This window comes from Eptatretus burgeri, chromosome 1, assembly GCF_056783735.1.
Source record: "Eptatretus burgeri isolate ZD-2024b chromosome 1, Ebu_testis_v1, whole genome shotgun sequence".
In the NCBI taxonomy this organism is placed as follows: domain Eukaryota; kingdom Metazoa; phylum Chordata; class Myxini; order Myxiniformes; family Myxinidae; genus Eptatretus; species Eptatretus burgeri.
This window is the reverse complement of record NC_140961.1, coordinates 140,759,434-140,781,540: the sequence shown is the minus strand read 5'-3', so window position 1 is coordinate 140,781,540 and position 22,107 is coordinate 140,759,434. Positions and strand designations below refer to the sequence as shown.

General features: G+C 41.6%; 1 protein-coding gene across 6 annotated transcripts in view; it reads left to right on the top strand.

Annotated features, from left to right (window-relative positions):
• LOC147035631 (dynamin-1-like) overlaps positions 1–22,107 on the top strand; it is a 200,182-nt gene that overhangs the window by 89,023 nt on the left and 89,052 nt on the right. For all 6 annotated transcript variants that reach the window (XM_085845574.1, XM_085845532.1, XM_085845547.1 and 3 more), the window contains exons 9-12: positions 1,205–1,272; positions 5,521–5,659; positions 9,097–9,183; positions 9,816–9,886. In XM_085845574.1, coding sequence (XP_085701700.1) covers positions 1,205–1,272; positions 5,521–5,659; positions 9,097–9,183; positions 9,816–9,886 — 365 coding nt within the window. The remainder of the gene's footprint in view (positions 1–1,204; positions 1,273–5,520; positions 5,660–9,096; positions 9,184–9,815; positions 9,887–22,107) is intronic.

The following is a 22,107-nucleotide window of genomic DNA, read 5'->3' as shown; positions in this document are numbered from 1 at the left end:
CATGTGATTTGTTTTCTCCATTTGTTGGCTTTGTCGTAGTTGTTTTTATATATATATATATATATATATATATATATATATATATATATATATATATATTTTTTTTTTTATCTTTGTTGCTGTTGTTTCTATTTTGAGTTTCTTTTCAGGACAGATTGCGAAGAGACGAAATATTAACATAATTAAGTGTGCGTGCGTGCGTGTGCGCATGCACACATTGGTCTGGTTCATGAAATTAGAATAATGCAGCGATAACCAGATGCATGCTTCTGACATGTAAATAAATATTTCACAATATTATCTCGAAAAAATATAAAACGATGCTGAAAATTTACTTCTAATAAAAATCGGTGACCTTACCTGTTTTATACCGGATAGTCATGTCAAAACAGTAGAACAATTCATTTCTTGTGTCAAAGAAATTAGAATAGATGACTTATCATGTTGCCATACCAATCTAAATTTAGTTAATTTCTCATCATATAGATTGTGTGGTCTCATGATGTATGTATATAAGAGAGGAGAGAGAGAGAGAGACAGAGACAGAGATCAACTGAAAAATGTGTATTTCCTTTGGTGACAAGGGACCCCGAGTATGGTGCCGTCTAAAAGAGCCGTATCACCCTACCTGCCGACAGCGAACCGTCAAGTTTCTGTAAAACCAGATGGTGTGGGGTGGCTTGAGTGCCATGGGTGTACGTCATCTCTGCGTGCTGAATCAGACAGTTAATGTGGCTGTTTACCAAGACGTGCTGGAGCATTTTTGGTGCTTCTTTCTTCCTCCTACTCCCTTTAAACATTTTAAAATACTTTTTAAAAACACTTCACTTTCCTTATTTCTCTGTCATGAGCACCCCATGTGTTCTTCCTTACGATCTTTTCCTCCTCTTTGTCACATGGATTGTTTAACAAACTTGTCGTTCACCTTAATGCTTGGTCCACCAACCCTCCTCCCATACCTACAGCACCACCTTCCTCCATGCCTTCAACAAAAATTCTTTCCACCCATCCCATGATCTTTGTCTCCATATGTCCAGATTGGGAACTTTGCTCTTCTATTGGGTTTAACCAATGGTAAAAAAAAAAAAATTAAAACAAGGATCATATTTTTCATCAGGCCATGTTTATGAACAAGTTTGAAGTGAATATAATTGTTTGGATCTTGAAATGCTTTCTGATGTTTTGTCTCTCCTGGGCAACACAGATGGAATTTGATGAAAAAGAGCTAAGGAGGGAGATAAGTTATGCCATCAAAAACATCCATGGTATCAGGTAAGCCTATATGGCTATGTAACTGATACACTTAAGTATGAAGGGCATTCAAAAAGTCTTCAGAACAGGGTATTTAGAACTGCAGTGTTTTAATTTTTCATTTTTTTCTCATTATAAAGTTGCATGTACTATCTATGCTTGAAAGATGCCGATGGTTTCATTGATCTGACATTGTTGTTTCTGAGTACGGTACAGCACAGATATTTTCTACAGTTATGCATATATATGGATCATTGAAGTGCCATTAACTTTTTTTATGCAAATAAATTTCCAGCTCCAAGTAAATCTGCCATTGCATGGTGGCCATGCATGGTGACGGCATACCTTTATTACCTCCGCCACCGAAGGTGTCGGAGGTTATATTTTCACCCCTTTCTGTCTGTTTGTGTACAAGATATATCAAAAAGTTATGGACGGATCTGGATGAAATTTTGTGGACAGGTTTCGGTGTGTGACAAGGACGAACTGATTAGATTTTTGTGAAGATCCAAATCCGGATCCGACTACTAGAATTTTTTAAGTGATTCTTCACCATTGAGAGATCGGGCCAGAAACGATATTGTTACAGCCACGGGTACCGAGACACCAGTTTGTTACTCAGGGGGTTTATTCCCCATTTGTCCTCGGAAGAGCCGGACCTGGGGCCACCGCTCACAATTAACTTTGTGGTACGGTGGTTTGCTTTGGAACCACGAACGCCACCCAGTTAACCACGAGTTCCAGTGTCCACCGTCTAATGATGCCGTTTAACTAGAGGTCACGTGGTTACCTGTACGGAGAGCACGCCCTCAGCAAAGCACCAATCTTATTTTGATTATATCTTAATTAGGGCGGCCGAACGTTTAACCGCTGGTGCGTGCCGACTATTATTGGTCAAGTCAGTGGTAATTACCTCCCAGTCTATCGAGGTTCAGACAATGCTGGATCAATCGAAGGAAAGGACAAGTACGGACAGGTTGGAACATAAACAAGCAATTTATTAATAATAAAATAAAAAAAATAAAAAGAACTTTTATTTCCGTGAGGTAAAAATTAATGTATTCCAAATCAAAAGGATGGCAAGCAAATAAATAATTAATCAGGGCAGATCAATCAAAATGATAGGAAAAGAGACAAAGAGCAGATGCTCATCAGGGATTGACTTGCTTAACAACAAAGCACAGACAAAGCGACCCAGCAGATCATTCGGGGGGAAGAAGAATCGTCTCACTCACCAAAGACAAGTCGTCCGTCAAACAAAAACGTCCTGAAATGTGTGAGCGTGCCTTGTCCGTCGCCAGCTCCCAGCTTTGCCGTGCACTCATTCACAAACAGGCTTGAACACCAGTCGACATCACCCCCAAGAAACAGGTACGCCAAGAGCGACCGTCTGACTGGAACGATGTAGCGAACGTCTGACTGGAACGATGAAGCAACCACTGTCTGACTGGAAATGACGAAGCAGCCGTCTGACTGGCACTGATGAACTGATGCCAACTGACTGACAAACTGACTCGCCGTCCACCGACCCATGCCTCACTCATTTTTCGACTGACCCGCACGCGTGCCGCTCTCACCGCTCCCCGTCCACCAAGAACGGACCTCTCATTTTTATATCGACGGCCTGTCTCGCCGGCACAGACTCCCCCGCCCCTCTAAATTCACCCCGCCCCACTCGCGCACCGTTGCCGCGACAACCCGCACGGCCCGCGGGTTATTCCTCGCTTCCGAGGCCATGTCTGTGGTGCTGGGCAAGCAAAAAATAAACAGCCATTTGTCAGAATTACCGAGCAAAAACGTGAAGCACTCATAAAACTGTCAACAACAATTATCACTTCACTGTTCAGCCCAATATGAAAAGAAGCCAGCCAGCGTCCATAGAACTGCTGGACGGGGTGTCGAACGTCGATGGAAAAAGGCGGGTCTTGGCATCTGTGAAAGAAACGCCATGCATGAATGTGTCTGTCGTCAAGAGAAAAAGCTTCCCAGAAGAGAGGGGATCTCTTCTTTACCCTTCTCAATGCATCATATTTAGAATCCCACCAGACATGGGGATGGGTCTATCCTGGACGTGCATTGAGGGCAATAACTACCTGAGGACCTGGATGTTGGTATGCATTCGTCGGATCGGATTCTAAAATCCGTAACAATATATAGCACGACATCGCAAAAAGTTGTGGACGGATTCGGACGAAACTTGGTGGACAGTTTGGGTGTGTGGCAAAGAATTGATTCAATTTTGGTGAAGATCCGGATGCAGATCTGAAATTTTTAGATCCTCGTGGAGGATCTATAAGTCTTACTCACGTTGTTGTTCTTGTGGACTTTTTTGTTTCACAGCCTACAGTTTTCATCGAAACTTCCTGAAACTTGGCATATATATGTAAAAATACCCCGCGCAGATAGTAACGATCTCCGATTTTGAAAATTCCTCCTAGAAAAAAGTTATGACGTCAAAATATCTCCGCTAATGTAAATCGCCGAAAAAATTATCTCCGAAACTAGGCAAGCTTTTTGAATTCCGTTTGCGGGAATCGAACAGGGCATTGGCAGAGATGAATTACCGCACATATGATACATCACTATGACGTCATATCAATTTTTATGACTTCATTCCTATTTTTTGACATTATTTGTTTCACAACCCAGAGTTTTCATCGGATCTTCGTGAAACTTGCCATGTATATGCAGAAAGCCCACACGCAGGCAGTAACCATCTCCGATTTGGGAAATTCTTCCGAGAAAAAAAGTTGATGTCATAATATCGCCGCTAATGGAAATCGCCTATACCATTATCTCCGAAACTCGGCAAGCTGTTTGAATTTTGTTTGCGGGAATCAAGCCGGGCATAAGCACAGATAATTTATCGCAAACCTGATACATCACAATGACGTCATATTCGTTTTTATGACGTCATCATTAAGAGGACGAGGATCTTAGCTCATTCGAGCTTGTTTTTAAAGTGATTCTTCACCATTGAGAGATTGGGCCAAAAACTATATAGAGTACGATATCTCAAAAAGTTGGGGACAGATTCTGGCGAAACTTGGTGGACGGTTTAGGTGTGTGGCAAAGACGTATTGATTTGATTTTGGTGATTATCTGATGGATGCGAGAATTATTTAATTTTTAAGTGATTCTTCACCATTGAGAGATTGGGCCAAAAACGATATAGTACTGTATAGCATGATATTTCAAAAATGTATTGATTGGGCTCAATATGTTGTCGTGGATCAGGCATTACGTGCGGAGGTACGCGCTCTTCCGAGTGCCCTTCTAGTCTTTTATTGTATCTGATTGGGCTGCTGACCTTTAAGTCTGGATGTTAGTTTAAGTCGATCGTCATGGAGGATTGCTGTGTTATGGTTGCTCTGATATGCAAATAACTTTAGAATTTCTCAAGCCATTGTTTTTACCTCCATCCTTTTTATTTTTCTGTTATCTCCAAGATCTCAGCAAGGTGACCTTCCTGAAACCTTAGCACCTATGATTGACTGCAACAGCTTCAAGTCACGAGCTTCATGAATTGTTCAGTTCAGTAGTTACTTGTCTGGTAATTGCAGTGACATGTCTGGTAACTGGTGATAAAACATGGCTTCACAAGTGGTATCCTGAAACCAGATTGGAATTGATGTCATGGAAGCACAATAGCTTACCGACACCCAAAACATTTCTTGCCCTACCCTCGGCCCACAGATTTCAAGGGAATCCTGCTGATTGACAATATGCCTCACAAAACCACATTCACAGGGGAATATTACACTAACCTCGTACAACAATTGCAGCAGGCTATCTTGGACAAATTCTTAGGGATATCGACCAAATGCGTGCTTCTCCTGTGAACAAAGCTCATGTTACACAGACAGCTATTCATGACTGTGTTTGAGCAATTCGATTATCCTCAAGCACCCCTTAGCTCTCCCAGTAATTAAAAAAAAAATTGTGGATATTTGAAGTCCCTCCTGCATGGCTGCCAATTTGCTGACTTTTAGGAACTGATTGAAGGAGCAATCTAAAAACTTGGATTTAACTGGTGTAGACAGTTTGAGGACCAAATGAAGTAAGTGAATAGCTGTGTGCTACATTGAATATATGGTTGGGATATCTTGGAAACTTAAACCATTGTGAGCGTGTCTGTCCTTCCTATAACTTGAAATCTCTCATTGTCAGGGAATGTGGTCTTTCAGTGCACTCTTATCTATTTCTAAGTGCATTGATTTCACCCATCACTTTTATATGCATCTTCCCCCCCCCCCTCTCTAACTGTAGGACTGGCCTCTTCACTCCAGACCTGGCATTTGAAACTATTGTGAAGAAACAGGTGCAGAAATTGAAGGAGCCTTGCCTCAAGTGCATCGACATGGTCGTAACTGAGTTGTCAAATGTCTTACGCAGGTGCAGTGACAAGGTGTGTGGCTATGCAAAAAAAAAAAAAACCACACATATTGATAAAACTGCATTTCTTCACTTTTAAAGATGTACAATCAAACTTGTTGCAACATTTTTAGCTCGACTGTTCAAAGAACAGAGCTATAGCGATACCCCCGGCATGAGCATGAGCATCAGCGTGAGCGTGAAAATGTTAAAGTTTTTGGTGCAAGTTATTTCCTTTCTAATGTTTTTATCTACCACACTATTTTTTACTGATTACAATATACAAATACATATATTGCTTTAAAATTATTTGGATCAGACTTCACTGCAATGCATTATAAAAAATATTATTAGACTAGTCTTTTAAAAACGATAAATGTATAAACAGGCGAGCATTGGGTGGCTTTGACACCAACTCTGGTTATAATGACTTTCAACCTTGCATTGACACACTTTTCTCTACTTAATGCTTTCTCTAAGCTTCAGTGTTCCTGTATTCCTTTGTTGTGAAACTGTTTCTTTGTTGTGAAAGTTTTGTTTTTCACCCACACAACGAAACAACTCTTCGGGAAATATAATGGTGCACAGCACTTCATTTAGTTGTGCTCGAGTGAACTCAACCTTTCATATCTGTGAGTGAAACAGTGCTGATGATGGTACCAAACGCCAGTCGGAAATTACTGCGAGGGATAAACGTGGTATTTTGGTGTGCACATTGCATTCCCTTATCTGCCATTGTAGAGTTTCTCCAGCATGCTCACTGTGCTAACTTCAATCGTTTCTTTTATTTTCTACATTATCTCTCACTTTTTATTATTATTATTATTATTATTATTATAATTAACCAGTACGTGCCCATTAAAAAATAATAATAATAAATAAATAAACCACACAGGCCGTTTCTTCGCTCTCGCGTGCCCTTATGTGCGTGACCCGGAAGTTCGATATTATTCGCAGTTCGATAAATTCGCAATTTATTTTTAATACCCAATTATTCAATTAGCGCCAACGTATTTTACCTTTTCACAATGTCGTGGCAAGGAAAAACAAAAAGAGAAGAGAAGAGAGAGAAAAAATTTACTTCCTGGTTCGGAGCATACCAGCACTCTGATGTTCCCAAAACTTATACACCGTCTAATATGAAAACGATCATAACTTGGGCCATTGTGTTTATAAATGCGCATAAAAGAAATCGAGAAATTATTAAAATACACGAAGTCATCACTCTCCGGAAGCCCGTACGTTGTAACCCGTAATGGGGAACGTGGCTGTGCTTCCCTTCCCCATCGGCCATGCCCACGCAACGACGTGTCTTCCCATTGGTTTGGTAAATAAATGGCCATAACTTGGGAAGCACTTGTCCGATTAATATCAAACCTTGAAAAGGCACATCCTCAGGTCCCCAGCAATATACCTGGCAAGTTTCAATTAGATCGGACCAGAGGTTGTCGAGAAACAGCGGACACACACACACACACACACACACACACACACACACACACACACACACACACACACACACACACACACACACACACACACACACACACACACACACACATTGCTGGAATTATAGATAGATATTATTAGTCCTCGTTGGATTTGGTCCAAAACGGGGGTTTATGGATTTGGTCTCGATTTTCACGTGCGTGTGCGTCCGCAACCATTATCTCAGACATGTATAAACCTATTTTATTCGTACTTGGCACAAAGACAATACACAATGGTGTACATTTGCACATCGTTTTGTTTTGCGATGCAATTAAAGACAGCTGACTGGCAGCCATTTTAGTTGTTAACCCCCCCCCCCCCGGTGTTGAACACGTCCTTAACCATTTCTCGGACTTGCATTTACCGATCTTGTTCAAACTTGGCACACAGATAATGGATAACTGCTTACAAACGCAACTCATTTTTTTCGAGATCAGATCAAAGATTGCCGACTGGGGGGCATTTTCTTCCTTAAATGTGTCCCCAACCATTTCTCAGACATGCATGGTCCGATTTTGTTCAAACTTGACACAAGCACAGTACATGATGGCATACATGTGCACCTCACTTTGTTTTGCGATCTCATCAGAGATGGCCGACTGGGAGACTGGCGGCCATTTCAGATGTACATCAATATGGGTTTTAACACCATGCAGCACAATTACTAAAACAATGGGGGCGATGACATTTTATGTCGTTTTTATCCCCCGCCGCGTGGTGGAAGGGGGATATTGTTGTCACCCGGGTCGTCCGTCCGTCCGTCCGTCCGGCTGGCTGGGCGTCAACATTTATTTCAATGGCGGGGGATTCCGCATCTCTGATGGGTATATTTTTACTTGCTATTTTCCATCTTGACCATGCCTTGTTTCGCACAATTTTTATTAATTTTCCCTCCTGATGATGCTGCTGCTGCTCTCAATTACCTCAGTCACCGAAAGTGGACGGAGGTTATGTTTTCACCCCTGTCGTTGTCTGGCTGTGAGGGGGAAATGTCAAATAGTTATGGCCAGGTTCAGATGGAGTTTGGTGGACAGGGTGTGTGTGTGTGTGTGTGTGTGCGTGCGTGCGTGCGTGCGTGCGTGCGTGCGTGCGCGTGTATGAGAGACAAGAACGAATTTATTAGATTTTGGTGAAGATCCGGATCCAGATCGTAGAATTTCTTCAATCTATTTTCACCATTGAGAGTTGGGGCCAAAAACGATATGAAGCACAATACTGTCGGACCCCGACATTCGTGGTTCTGATACTTGCGGATGCCGTGTATTCGCGGTTCATAAAATGTGACCTGCTTCTGCATTCACAGCTCTGTGCGTCGTGTTTTTTTTTGGGGGGGGGGTTGTTTTTTTCATGTTTTCGCGATGTTTTTTTCTCGGGCGTAGTTGCGGTTTTTCACATGATTTTTGATTTTCCCCTTCTGAATTATGGACTGGTGGGAACCTCTCCCCCTTTTTCACATTGAAACAATGCCCCAACATTTGTGGATTCTACATTCACCGCATTTTCAGGAATGTATACCCCGCAAATGACGGGTTCCGATAGTATCTCAAAACATTGTGGATGTATTTGGCCAAAATTTGGTGGACAGGTTGGGTGTGTAACAAGGACTAATTTATTTGATTTGGGTGAAGATTTGGATCCGGATTTGGACACGTGATTTTTTAAAAGTGATTCTTCACCATTGATAGACACTCCCAAAAATGATATACAGCATAATATCTCTAAAAGTTGTGGATGGATTATGACAAAACTTGGTAGATGACTTGTGTATTTGTGTATATGACGAGAACAAGCTGATAAGATTTTGGGTAAGGTTTAGATCAGTGGAATATAAAATGTAAACTTCAGCCTCACGGAGATATGCACTCTTCCTAGTGTGTTCTGTTTTGGGAATGAAGTCGGTATTGCTATGTTGGTATCAAGGTTGAACTTCCTCCTTTTCACTGACCACCATATCCCCTTTTGCCTTCTTTCCCTTGGCAGCTTTCTCAATATCCTTTGCTGCAGGAAGAAACTGAACGCATTGTAACTGTTCATGTTCGTGAGCGCGAGGCTTTGGCAAAGTCGCAGGCAAGTGGCTGGGAAGGATTTCCCAAGCGTTTCCGTTGTATGACATACCCATTGTTTTGTTTCGGTTGAAATTATGCAAGTACCTCCTCTCTACAGTCAAAATTGATCTAATGCCAAAGTAAAATGGGTTTGCAACAGCTTGTATCTTATTTGCACCTAAATAGTCTTGGATATCACCGTCCCACTTGATGTTCGTATAAATTGTTGAAAAAACATTTGGGAAAGCAGGATAACTCGGTTATTAATGCACTTGCCATTGAGTTGTTCTGTCTGTGTTTCATTCCTGTTTACGTCTGGCTTTGCTTAAAACTGCAGTTTTGATACGACGCCAGCACGATGTACTGCATACTTGAGTGTGCTGTTTCTGGATGTCAAGCCTGCTTTGTCTGTATACACTTACAATGGAAATATGTAAGATCCTGTTGTTTAATTTGAGATGAAGAGGCCACAGTATATTTTTACCGCAATCAAGTTACCTGTGTAGCTGCGTAATTCGGATGAAATGCAGTGGTTGGGAGTGTTGGGCAAATAGCCTCCTGCGTCTAACTTTTCCTTTCTCAAGTTCCATTTTTAGTAATCGCATGACGATACAAAAATTTTGCTTAATTTTGTGCCCAAAATGTATTCACCAGGTCTTGCTCCTCATCGACATTGAACTTGCCTACATAAACACAAACCATGAAGACTTCATTGGCTTTGCAAAGTAAGTTGCTCATATCTCCATTTCCTTTCATGGCCTATTTCCTATGAGCCTGAAAAAACCTTCACCTTCACCTGCACCATAGTTAGAACTCGATTTGTAACATATTGAATCACCAGCAGGGTACCCGTCGAAGACGGGTAATGTCACTGAAATGAAAGCATGTGTGTGATGTGGGTTATTCACGGATTCGGTGGAGTCAATTTTGTTATGAGAGGGTCTCTTCAGTCGTCTACTGGAGCACATTTTTACAAACAACATTCCTCGTTTTGTTGTCTGGGGCATGGACATGCAGCCTGCGTCTTGATTCAACTCTTGATGCCGCAACGTAAAACATCCCGTGGGAGAAAACAGATGCACGTAGATCTAGTCCGATGATTTTGAACGACTGTCTTTGTGCTTTGTTTACTGACATGGCAAAGCAAGATCGTAGTGGGAAATTGTAGTCGGCGGAACTGGAACGGCAGCTCACTGTCTGATGGTATAAGCGGTATCCTTGGAACTAACGCATGTTTTCCTGCTATCAGTTCACCACCAAAATTACATTAAGCCCCCTTCCAGATAGTAAAGTAAATACCTGCCAATTGTCCGGAGGCTACGATGTGATTTGGCGCTGCAAATTGGCACCAAAACTTGGCGTTTCTATCTTATTGTATAGATTGACATTAATGAGGATTTTGTGTGTGTGTGTGTGTGTGTGTGTGTGTGTGTGTGTGTGTGTGTGTGTGTGTGTGTGTGTGTGTGTGTGTGTGTGTGTGTGTGTGTGTGTGTGTGTGTGTGTGTGTGTGTGTGTGTGTGTGTGTATGTTCGGTGCAGCGAGGAACGTCTACACCCCCTTTCAAAATTTTCACCTTTTGTTCCCTTGTAGCCTGGGATTAAATTGTATTAAATCAGACTTTTTCCACCTTTATTTACACATCGTAAACCACAACTTCCAAATGAAAAACAAATTGTACAAATTTCATAAAATTAATTAAGAATACAAAACTAGAATATCTTGGTTGGACAAGTGTCCAACTCCCCCCACCCGAGTTAACACTTGATGGGAGCACCTCTGATAGCAATTACAGCTGTGAGTAGCTGTTGGGATAGGTCTTCACCAACTTTTGCTCACCTTGATTGGGCAATATTTGCCCATTCTTCTGTACAAAACTGTTCAAGCTGTTAAGTTGCATGGACGGTGTTGATGGACAGCAATCTTCTCGTCATGCCACAGATTGTCGATCGGATTTGTTGTGTTGTGCATGTGACAACAATATCCCATATATCAGTGCTCGCCAATTTTTTGGTGATCGGCTGATTGTAGTCGGTGTGATTACCGACTCCAATACATACTGTATACAACCAAAAAAACCTTGAGTAGCTTTCACCCTTCTTTTGGGGGAATTTCAATGAACAAATAAAAAAGAACCAACGTTGCATTATAGACGTTTCAGTGATGTGTTGCCAATCATCGTATGATGGGTGGAAAAAAAATTGGTTCTGTAATTTAGAAAACGTGTTAATACGGCAAACGGCTTAGAAATTGGGTGTTATCAAAGGTATTTTGCTTTGAAACTCACAAAGAGAAACCATGTAACATTTGTAAGGCACACCTGGTTCATATAAAATAACAAATCTCCCCAATTGTACATCCTGATCGGGACACAAACTGTACCTCTTTCGACTGTAGGGCATTTGGCAAGTGGCTTAAGCACTCAAGCAAGCACTCCAATTTAATGATTGATAAGGAACGGCTGGCTTGGCAAGCAATAGCAAGCTGATTGGTAATTGCAAAAACTTAAACATCACCGATTTCTAAGCATTTTCAGATTTCACTCCAGATTTTGAGTTATTTAACCCGTGTGATCTGACCTTTGAAACCCAAATTATATTTCTATGATATACTTGAATCAGTCTGTGAGAGTAGATCGTTGAAAATCGCATCATATAATGTGTGAAATCGCTCCAAGCTTCTAATTTGAAAACTATAACACTTAGCAAACTATAACACCTACACAGTGATTTGTTGTTATGAAGATCAGGCAATCAATATGAGTGAGGAAAGTGGGGGAAAAAACAAACATTTTGAGCGCTTTAAAGTTAATAAACCATTGTGGTCTATTCCAACTCAAGGCATTGTTGAGCAGGCTGAAAAAAATGGCAAATTAAGTCCGCAGCGAGGAAATCAAGGATGCCTTAATACCCCATCGAGAGTGAGGTGTCCAAGGATGCACCTGATAAAGGATATAATTAAATATGGATATTAATTATCTTCAAAAGGAGTGTTTCAATGAACCCAAACACCCAATTTTCACTCATGCACTCCGTTGGAGTTCTGTTGATATGCATGCAAACACTTCCGTTGGTAAGTCACAGTTCCATTGGTGTGCATGGAGGTCAGGTTTGATTAGGTCTGTGACTTGCTATACAGGTACCATGTAAACCTGTACTAACCTGTTCCATGGTCGAGTTGTGAGCGACTAAACCCTCACCCACACCAAGTTTCTTGGTGAGAAGGGTGTATGATATGGACACCCAGCAGGATGAAGAACAAAACCTGTCCAACGGTGGAGAAGCTCCTTGTGAGCAAACGGCCATCCATATCTAGTGCCCAACTGTGACTGTGGTCATCCTCCTGCAGTTGGGTTACATTTTATTAGGAGGTTGATGGCAGGATTTACACTCCGTCAACGTTAATCAATTCATCCCGCAAAACATTCTGAAAGCATTTTTAAAAATCTGAAAACCCACTCCTTGGGAGTACCTCCTGTGCTGCTGCCCTTCACAGGGCAGCTCACCGGATGACGGGATTAGGGCAAAGCCTTCGGGACCCCCAATCTTTCATGATAGGAGGGAAACCACGGAGTAACCTTCCCGGGTCAGCACAATCAAGCACAAGCACAATCAAGATTGTGCTTGGCACAATGCTCCCTCCATATAGGGATAGCAAACATGCTTAGCTACTCTTGAAAGAGGGGGACCTCCAGAGGACGGACAACTGGTTCTTGGTGTAGCCCTTGAATGCCTGTATGGATAACATATGGATAACCAGGGGTTTCATTCTATGGTCCACAGAAGCATTGTCGGCGAACAACACAGTCACTTGCTGATTCGCAGCCTTGAATCCCATTGCTTGCCTCTCTTCCTTAGTGATGTATGTTCTGCTATGTTCTACCAAAATTGGCTTGACTCGTCAGGGTGAAACATCTGCCTTGCGTCATAGCCATCCCTTTGTTCATTTTGCTTGAGGATGCAAGGGAAGTCCTCTGTCGCACACGTGTCTGTGCTTGCTACCTTGGCAGTCATGCGGATATTTTACAAGTTGTTGCGGTTAAGAAACTTCTCAAACCATCCATGACTGGCCTGAAAAACCCTTCGCTTGAAGAACCCTCCTCCCCTTCCATCGCTACCAAGTCATCGTAGAGGCTCTTCACTTTACTCTGCATCACCATGAAGCTCAGAGGCTGCTTTTGCTTGTACTGATCCTCGATACACATCCAAAACAAAATGAAATTTGCCATTTCTATGTAATACACGTGTGTGACACCAGATGGGGACATGCACTTAATTGTGCAATTTTCACTTCTTTTTTTCTGAGCTTGTCGGTGGAAAGAGGAATGGTTCTTATCTTTTGGTCATCATTTTTCGTTGTTCGAATATATTTTTTTGTTTAATGCACAGCCATCACGTTGGACCTCACTTTAAAAACATAATGCGAAAAAAGTTCACCTTTTATTTTCACATCTGCAAAGATGCCATGGTTATGACAAAGCTGACATTTAGCTGTCCATAATGTTTAAAATAATGACTGAGGGTTTTAACAAAGTTCATTTTCAAATATTTTTATTTCCTGTTTTTTATTTTTGTGAATTGAAACTTGCTTTATTTCATAGTCTTTTATGTAGATGTAGTTGGTGGGAGATGAAGGATCAGACCAAAATTCAGATAGGTGGTGGTTGTTGGGGACGTGAGAGAGTATAGACACGTCTGAGTACCCATGAATACAGAATTTCTCAGAATACAGAGAGATGGTCCAAATGGTCTTTTATGGCACTGTGTTCAGTGTTACTCTACCGTTTCCCAAGGTCGCCCAAATGAGCGAAAATTGAGGACACACATGAAAAGCAGATGGCTGAAACATGTTTTGGTACGTTTTAAAGGGTTTATTTGAAAACCAAAGTCCAGGGAAGAGGGTCAACAAGATGCTGTCATAAACAGAACAAACCAAGCGAGTCAAAAGACGGAGGAGAATGGGAATGTGCAAACTTGTACACAAGAAAGAGAAATAAAACGCAAAACATAACCCACTAGGCACCACAGATCGCACTCATACAACAAGACAAGAATGCAGGTGAGACTTCCCTTTTCCCTGATGTGCAGGGTAGACACAGTTCAACACAATTGCAGTAGTAAAGAGAACCTTGAGAGGGGCTATTGGAAGAATGTAAGTGTGATGGAAGAACTGGGGAGAGTCAGAGAGCTAAGAAAGCAGAGGGAGCAAGACTGAGGGAGAGGCGAACATCCTGTGTGAGATGCAAGAACAATAGGCTTTGTCCATCTGCCTCATCACGGGAGATGCCAATATAGTTGTGCTATTAATGTGAGGCACAGTAATGTTGCACACTTTAAAAGGAATGGGCATATTATCTTGCATCTACATTGCAGTGACGTGCCAAATCACATTATGTCGAATTTTGCTCGAGTTCTGACCAATCAGCACGACCCCCAATCTGATGATCATCCTAAGCTTCGAAACAGAAACCAGAGTTATCGAGCACGGTTTATCGTACTATTTTTCGTTTATGAAGACCAAACTTGCGATGAATGCGGTACGAACTTATTCATTTGAACCCAGGAGGAAAGTTGTTCATGGCTTTATTGATGACAGCTCGTAGTCGAGCGATTTAAAGCCTGAGTTCAGGTGCAAGAACTGAAAATGCTCTGACTAGTTGGTGTGCATGCAGGTGGTGTGTCGTAGTGGCGAGCGAGGTGGAGTATATTTGCTGTCGTGAAGTTTCCGCCGTGATTGCACTGAAACCAGTCTAATGATGAAAGTTGCATTACCGAGAAGAGAGCATTCCAGACTGTTTGCACAAGGATTTTTTTGAAGTGGCTGTAGTTGTGAATGATGCCAGGACTCTTGGACCTCAGGAAAAAAAAAACCCCATACTGAACAGATGAGTCAAATGTATGCCCGCTAAATATTTTGGAGGATTTGACACGGATAAAGATTGATACCGGATTATTTGCCTCTCAATTTCCGTGATGTACAGTATACATACTGGCTCTGATCTTCAGATTTTTTTTCCCCCTCAAGACCGAGCAAATACATTAACGATCCAATCTTTGTTCCCACAAAATCAAATGGTTGCTATCGTATTGTAAATACCAGCAGAGTACTTGACTTATGGGTGATCTTGTTTCAAGCATGCAAAATGTTCTTCTGATGCATACCTTTATTTGGGTGATGGAAGGGCAACTGACAGCTCTGCGTAAGCAAAAAAACAAACAAACACAAAACCCATGAAGTTATGTGCATGAATCAAAAACATACCTACTGCTTATCATTAAAAACACCTCACTGCACTGGAAAACGGGACAGGAATACTGTACTGTAAATGGTAGAGACTTGTAATACCCTCCTCCACCTCGAGGCGGCGCTACACAATACACATTTACATTGGAGAACTTGCGTTCCTCTCCCTCACCCCCCGCCCCCCCCCAAGACCACCAGCAACGATGAAAACACCCCCTTAAATTAATTTGGGTCATGCTGATCCTATGCAGCAAGTCTGGATGGAATCGGGCCAGAACTGTCGGAGTAGTAGCGCGACAAACAAACAATGGTCCTGTGAATTATAGTAAGGATAATAGAAGAAAGGGGGAAGTGATTGTGATTTTAACGTTCCATCTCTATTTTCTTTTAAGATTGTTCTTAACAAACGGGAACAGGAACAACGCAGGCATGATAGGCTGAATGGCTTTCTCATCCGCCAAAGTTCCCTGTGTATATTTGTGTAACGTTGTTAAGAATAGGAAGAAATAGGGAGGACAGGACAGAGAATTGGGGGTGAGGGTGCATGGAGTTGGAAGAGGGAGATTGAGACGTTGGGAAGGAGGTGGGAATTGAGGACTTGGGGTTGGAAGGGGGATTGAGTACTTGGGGTTTGCGGCAGTTGAGGGCTTGAAGAAGAAAGTGGGTGGGTATGACAGAGTTGGCTTGGGGGAGGGAGGGCAGAGAGGGGACAGAGCTGTGATCAAGTGGTTTGAGGCTTTGGCGGGGTGCGGGCGTGGGAGCTGCGGACATTGGGTTGGGAGGGAGTTTGAGGATTTGAAGAAAGGAGGAGGGGAACACAGAGTTTGGGTGTGGTGGTCGGGTGGGTAGAGGGAGGTCAGAGTTGGGAAGGAGGTTAAGGACGTGGGATTATGTTTGGGTGTCGGGGGGTGGGGGGGGGTATTTATGGACCTGAAGTCACATTTTACACGATGCAGAATTTCCCTGGTTCTATGATAGTCCTGTTGTGTCTTTTGTGTCCTCGGGTCATTTGGATCCCCTGGGTCTTTTGGGTCCTCTGGGTATTTTGGGTGTTCGGGGTCCCCGGAGTCTTTTGTGTCCTCTGGGTCTTTTGGGTATTTTAGGTCTTCAGGGTCCTTGGGGTCTTTTGGATCTTTGGGGCTTTGCGTCTTTGGGGTCTTCAGGGTCGTTTGGGTCCTCGGCATCATTTGGGGCCTCGTTGAGGGTGGGGGGCTCTTTTGGGTCCTTTGGGCCCTTTAGGTTAATAATTTCTGGTTAGAATTGTGGGTGACATCAGGTCAGCTGTCCAACCAATGGGTGAAGAATGGATATACATACATACATGTATACATACACTTGCACCATTATATATAGATTTATATTGTGGAATATAAATACAGAGGGATATGTGGAAGAATAAATTTTTTTACAATGATATAACCGTAACCTTACCGATGCCCGATCTCAATTTTCAGCTCTTTGCGCACTGTACCATCGGTGCTCTCGGATGCTTGGAAAAACTAAACATTGTGGGCACAGCGTGTGGTTTCAGTAAATGTATAGGTTTAAGTCCGAACAACTCATTTTTTAAGTCTCTTTCAAATCGATCATCTCAAAATGCTCCGAGCAAAGACCTTTCCTATCATTCCTCTAAGAAATTCAGATGAGTCTCAATTTCTGCAACCATTTGTTCCACCAATCAGCTGTTTAAGTGGCAAAGAATAGAAACGAATGTTTTCCGTTTTCTTCCTCGTGTGATCAACAGCCAAAGGCAATGCATTGTGGCTAGTATATTGCTTGAATACAATGGATACTAATAGGGATACTTGCGTGATAGGCGGCTCTCAGGACAGCAGCTTCAAGCACAGCTTAACACTGGTCGAAGTAAGGAAGTCTCAGTTTCAACTGTGAAGAGAAAACTTCGAGCTGCAGGTTTGTCAGGTCGAGTGGCAGTAAGAAAGCCATTGCTAAGATGGTAAAATAAGAAAAAGAGGCTTGCTTGGCCCATGAAGCACCACCAGTGGACTACTAAAAACTGGAAGAAGGTCTTATGGACCGATGAATCAAAATTTGAAATCTTCGGTTCATCACGCAGGGTTTTTGTACGTCGTCGAGTAGGCGAAAGGATGGTTCCTCAGTGTGTGACACCAACTGTCAAACATGGAGGAGGAAGCATGATGATCTGGGGCTCTTTTGCTGGATCCAGAGTCTGCGACTTGCAAAGAGTGACTGGCACCCTGAACCAAAGTGCTACCACAGCATTTTGCAGCGCCATTCAATACACTCTGGTCTATGCCTAGTTGGTCAGGGGGTTCATCCTTCAGCAAGATAACGACCCAAAACGTACCTCCAGGCTATGTCAGAACTACCTTAGAAGAAAAGAACAAGACGGTAGACTTCAAATCATGGAATGGCCAGCACAGTCTCCAGACTTAAACCCCATCAAATTGGTTTGGGATGAACTGGACAGAAGGGTGAAAGCAAAGCAACCTACAAGTGCAACACATTTGTGGGAACTTCTGCAACAGTGTTGGGAAGAACCTTCTGAACAATATTTGATTTCCATTGTCAAAAGAATGCCACGAGAATGTTCGGCTGTTATATTTGCAAAAGGTGGCTACTTTGATGAGTCAAAAATTTAGATTTAATTTTGTTCAACAAAACGATTCCATGATTTCTTTTTAATCTGCAATTGCTTATTTGTTCTATGCTTTAATTACATTGTACATTGAAACATTAAACTGCTTAAATTTCAGTAAAAACTGGAAAAATGGTGGTGTTCTAAAACTTTTGACCGGTAGTGTATATATATATATATATATATATATATATATATATATATATATATATATATATATATATATATATATATATATATATATATATATATATATATATGTAATTTTTTTATTTTAATTTAAAGTTTGGCCAAGAAATACTTTGAGCCTAATTACCTCCTTTCTAATGTAAAAGGTCCTTTCTCTTTCAATTGCTGCTCGTAACTGAGTCGGTCTATCCCTAAATTTACTTTTTCTTCTCAATGCTGAAATCTCTCTATGGCCCATATCTTCTTCCTCGGATGTGGTAACCAAAATGGTACACAATATTTGAGGTTACGTACTCGCTAAATACACATAGTGTGAACACTACCTTTTGATTTAGAACTTATCTCCCTGAGAATACAACCTGAAATCTTATTGGACTTGCTGAGAGCAAGCTGCCTGGCACTGTTGCCTGCTTCCACCCGATATGTTCTACCACTTCCAGATCCTTGAGCTACTCCACCTCACAGCCAAACTTCTTCCCCTCACAGCTACTCTTTATTTCCTATCAATAACACAGTTTTCGATCTATTTAGGTGTACTTCCTGCTCCTCTGAAAGCCCTCACCTTAGTTAACAACCTTATATGTGGTATCTCTTCAAATGCCTTCTGAATGTCTAGATATGCTCCATCCACTGAATTTCTTTCAGCCACCCAATCAGAAATGACCTGGTAAAACTCCAAAGGTTGAACATTTCCTCGCTTTTGTCAGTCCATGCTGACTGCCTTTAAATGGTTTGCAGTTATCTGAATGGTTCACCGTTTGTTCCTTAATTAACCTCTCCGACATAGTCCCATAACTGAACCGAAACTCACAGGTTCTCTTTATTACTCTTTGGATCCTTCCTGAAATAACATTTAAATTTGCGATTCACCAATCCTCTAGTGCCTGTCTTGATTCCATTGAGCTGTTAAAAATTTCAGCCAACATCATGCTTATCTGCTTTGTCACCTCCCTCAATATTCTTTGATGCATATTGTTTCACCCCAGCTGGAGCTTTATCTTCTCTTAGCTTTCCTAGCTGTTTCTGTACTTCCTACACTCTTACCTAGAACTCCTCTAAAAGCCTTTGCACACCTCCTTGATAGATTCTCTCAATTTCTGGTACTTCCCCTAATTGTTCTTGTTTAAGTATTGAAGCCAAGATAGCTATTTAATAAGCATGCCATCTAACTTTCATCATGTGCTGATCTCACTGCTTTACCTCACTGGTCTCTTTCTGCCGACAACTTTACACATCTTACTACATACGCTTCACATTTGCTCCTTGAAGGTTGCCCATTTATCTGATGCTGATTACTTCACTGTTATCCTGTCCCAATCTGTAGCACCTCTCTTCATGCCCTCAAAAGTTTACCTTCCTCAAATTGCCGGCTCTCATCCCCACCGTCGCTGGCCAGGCGTCGATCACACACCCGTGTAAAGAACATTGAGATTATCGCGTTTTGCAGGTCTTGTAAGAACCAGTAACAGACGTGTAATAAATTCGGACTTAACACGAGTGAAGAATGAAGATATAATTGTTTAGAGTGAGAAAGGTACGAAGAAGATAGGGAGCGGAAGACGGGCCGTTTACCCGGACATGGAAAACGAACTTGTCGTGGAATTTAAACAGACCCGTGCTCGAGGACTGAAAGTGCATTGAGTACTCGTTTCCGAGGTATGGAGAATTAAAATTGCAATGATGTCACGGATTTTTGAATACGTATAAGCGCATATGGAAGATAAGCGCAGATGTGTTCCACTAAATCTAAAAAATAGGAACATACGCTTATCAATTTCCATTTGAATGTTCTATTTTGAACATGAATTGGAACACAAACCTGGAATTTCGCAGTAATTTGGCTCTGAATTCAACCCGATCACACATGTGCAGAAAGAAGTGAGATTATTACCCTCGCCGAAGGAGACGGTATTGCGTTTGGGTCTGTTTGTCTCTGTCTGTCTGTTTTTGTTTGTCTGCACAGAACTCTCGTGTTTTTCTCCGCACCCCCTTGTTGAATTGAGACAACTTTCACCATAGTTGTGACTATTCATGTAGAATGTTTTAATTATGATGCCATGGGTCACGTGGTGTGGCAGCCATGTTGGAAAAACAGAAAAACTTTGGACCTCTGTACATCTCTGAAACTGCACCAAGGAAAAAATTGAAACTTGGCACATGGCAAGTACTCATGGGGAATGAGTGTAATTTTTTTTTTGTTAATGATGTCAGAGGTGCCTTCGTTATGACTTCATAATTGCATACGTAGAACGCTACATCTGATCAGTATGAAAATTTTGGAAGCTAATCTAGGGATAAAATCGTCCATGGGAAAAAAACATTTGGATGACGGCATTGGTCACGCAGCCATATTGTTTTCTTTTCTTTTTTTTAAAACCTATAAAAATCTTCTTCTCTGAAGTGGCTCAACAGATTGAGGTGAAACTTTACACGTATAGCCGCCTATCCATGAGGACCAAAAGGTTCACACACATGACATCATAGGTCACATGGTTTGGCAGTCATATTGGATTTACCCAAAAACCTATAAAAAATCTTCTCCAGAACAGCTGGACAGATCGAGGGAAAACTTCACACAAATGTTCCCCAAGCCTTCGGTGTACAAGTTTGTTCAGGAATAATTGATGTCACATGATTTTGCAGCCATATTGGATTGAATAAAAATATTAAATAATGTTTTCTCTGGAACCGCTTAATCAAACAACATAAAACTTCACAATTATGATCTCATCGTGATGGGGCATACATGTTTTAAATTTTAACTTAATCGGACACATGGTCTGGCAGCCAGAAATATTTAATTTTTTGATCTGGGTTTTTTTTTTCTTCTTTTTTTTTTTTAAAGGCTCACGTGACTTCCTGAATGGGTTTTAGGGTACAGGAGCAGCAGCTAAAATGTGAATCCTGTCCAGGTTCCTCCTGATGGCTTCATCTTTGCTTTTTGCTTGTGTGGGTTCCATCTGATGACTCCAATGCAGGACTGAACCTATTTGCTCTTCTATTTGGTTTTGAATTGAATTTATTTTAATCCCATTCTAAATTCAATTGAATAATAATGAAAAACGTCATGGGTCAGGGTTAGGTGTTCGATCAAAGAGGGGTTGCATCAGAGTGGGACGTCTTGGTACCCGGCCATCACTGCCAGCAGGTATAAAGTGGCAGTTCTAATTATGTCTCATTGATTACATAAGACACGAGTGCACAAACGCCACACAAAAGAAGTTCTGGCGAGGATCTGCAATCTCTGATTGCTCTTTCTTGTTTTTTTTCATGTTTTCCTGTCTGGCAGTCAAACAAAATTGAAGATCATTCCAGAGACAACTTACCATTTTTAAGGATGTCATAAAGGACACAAACAACAGGCACGAGTAACTAATGTAACATGTTAAATAAGGTGGTGCCAGAGACACTGCATCAATGGTGGTAAACTTCTGGAATTAATTTTTTTCTACGACCTTTACAATCTTTTTTTAATTTCAATTTAATTTCATACTTGAACACGATAGAACACAAATTGCCTTATCGCTTCTAAAAACTTCCAGTTTTGCAGTACTTGGACATGTTAAATAAGGTGGTGTGTAAGACACTACAGCCTGGTGTTGGCTTAGCGGTTAAGGTGGCTGGCTTTGGACCTTCAGGTCCTGAGTTCAAGCCCATGTCGACCGTTGAGTTAACACCAGGTGGGGTTGACTCAGCCTGTCATCCTTCTGAGGTCGACGAAATGAATACCAGTGTACTGGGGTAATAACCATTTGGAGTGACCTGCTTCTGAGTGGCAACCCTTCCAGGACTGTACTCCTTGCCAATGAAACTGCCTCGGCAGCCCTTTGTGCCTTTACGGCACAAAAGGAATGGTATTACTATTATTATTATTATTATTATTATTATTATGATGATGAT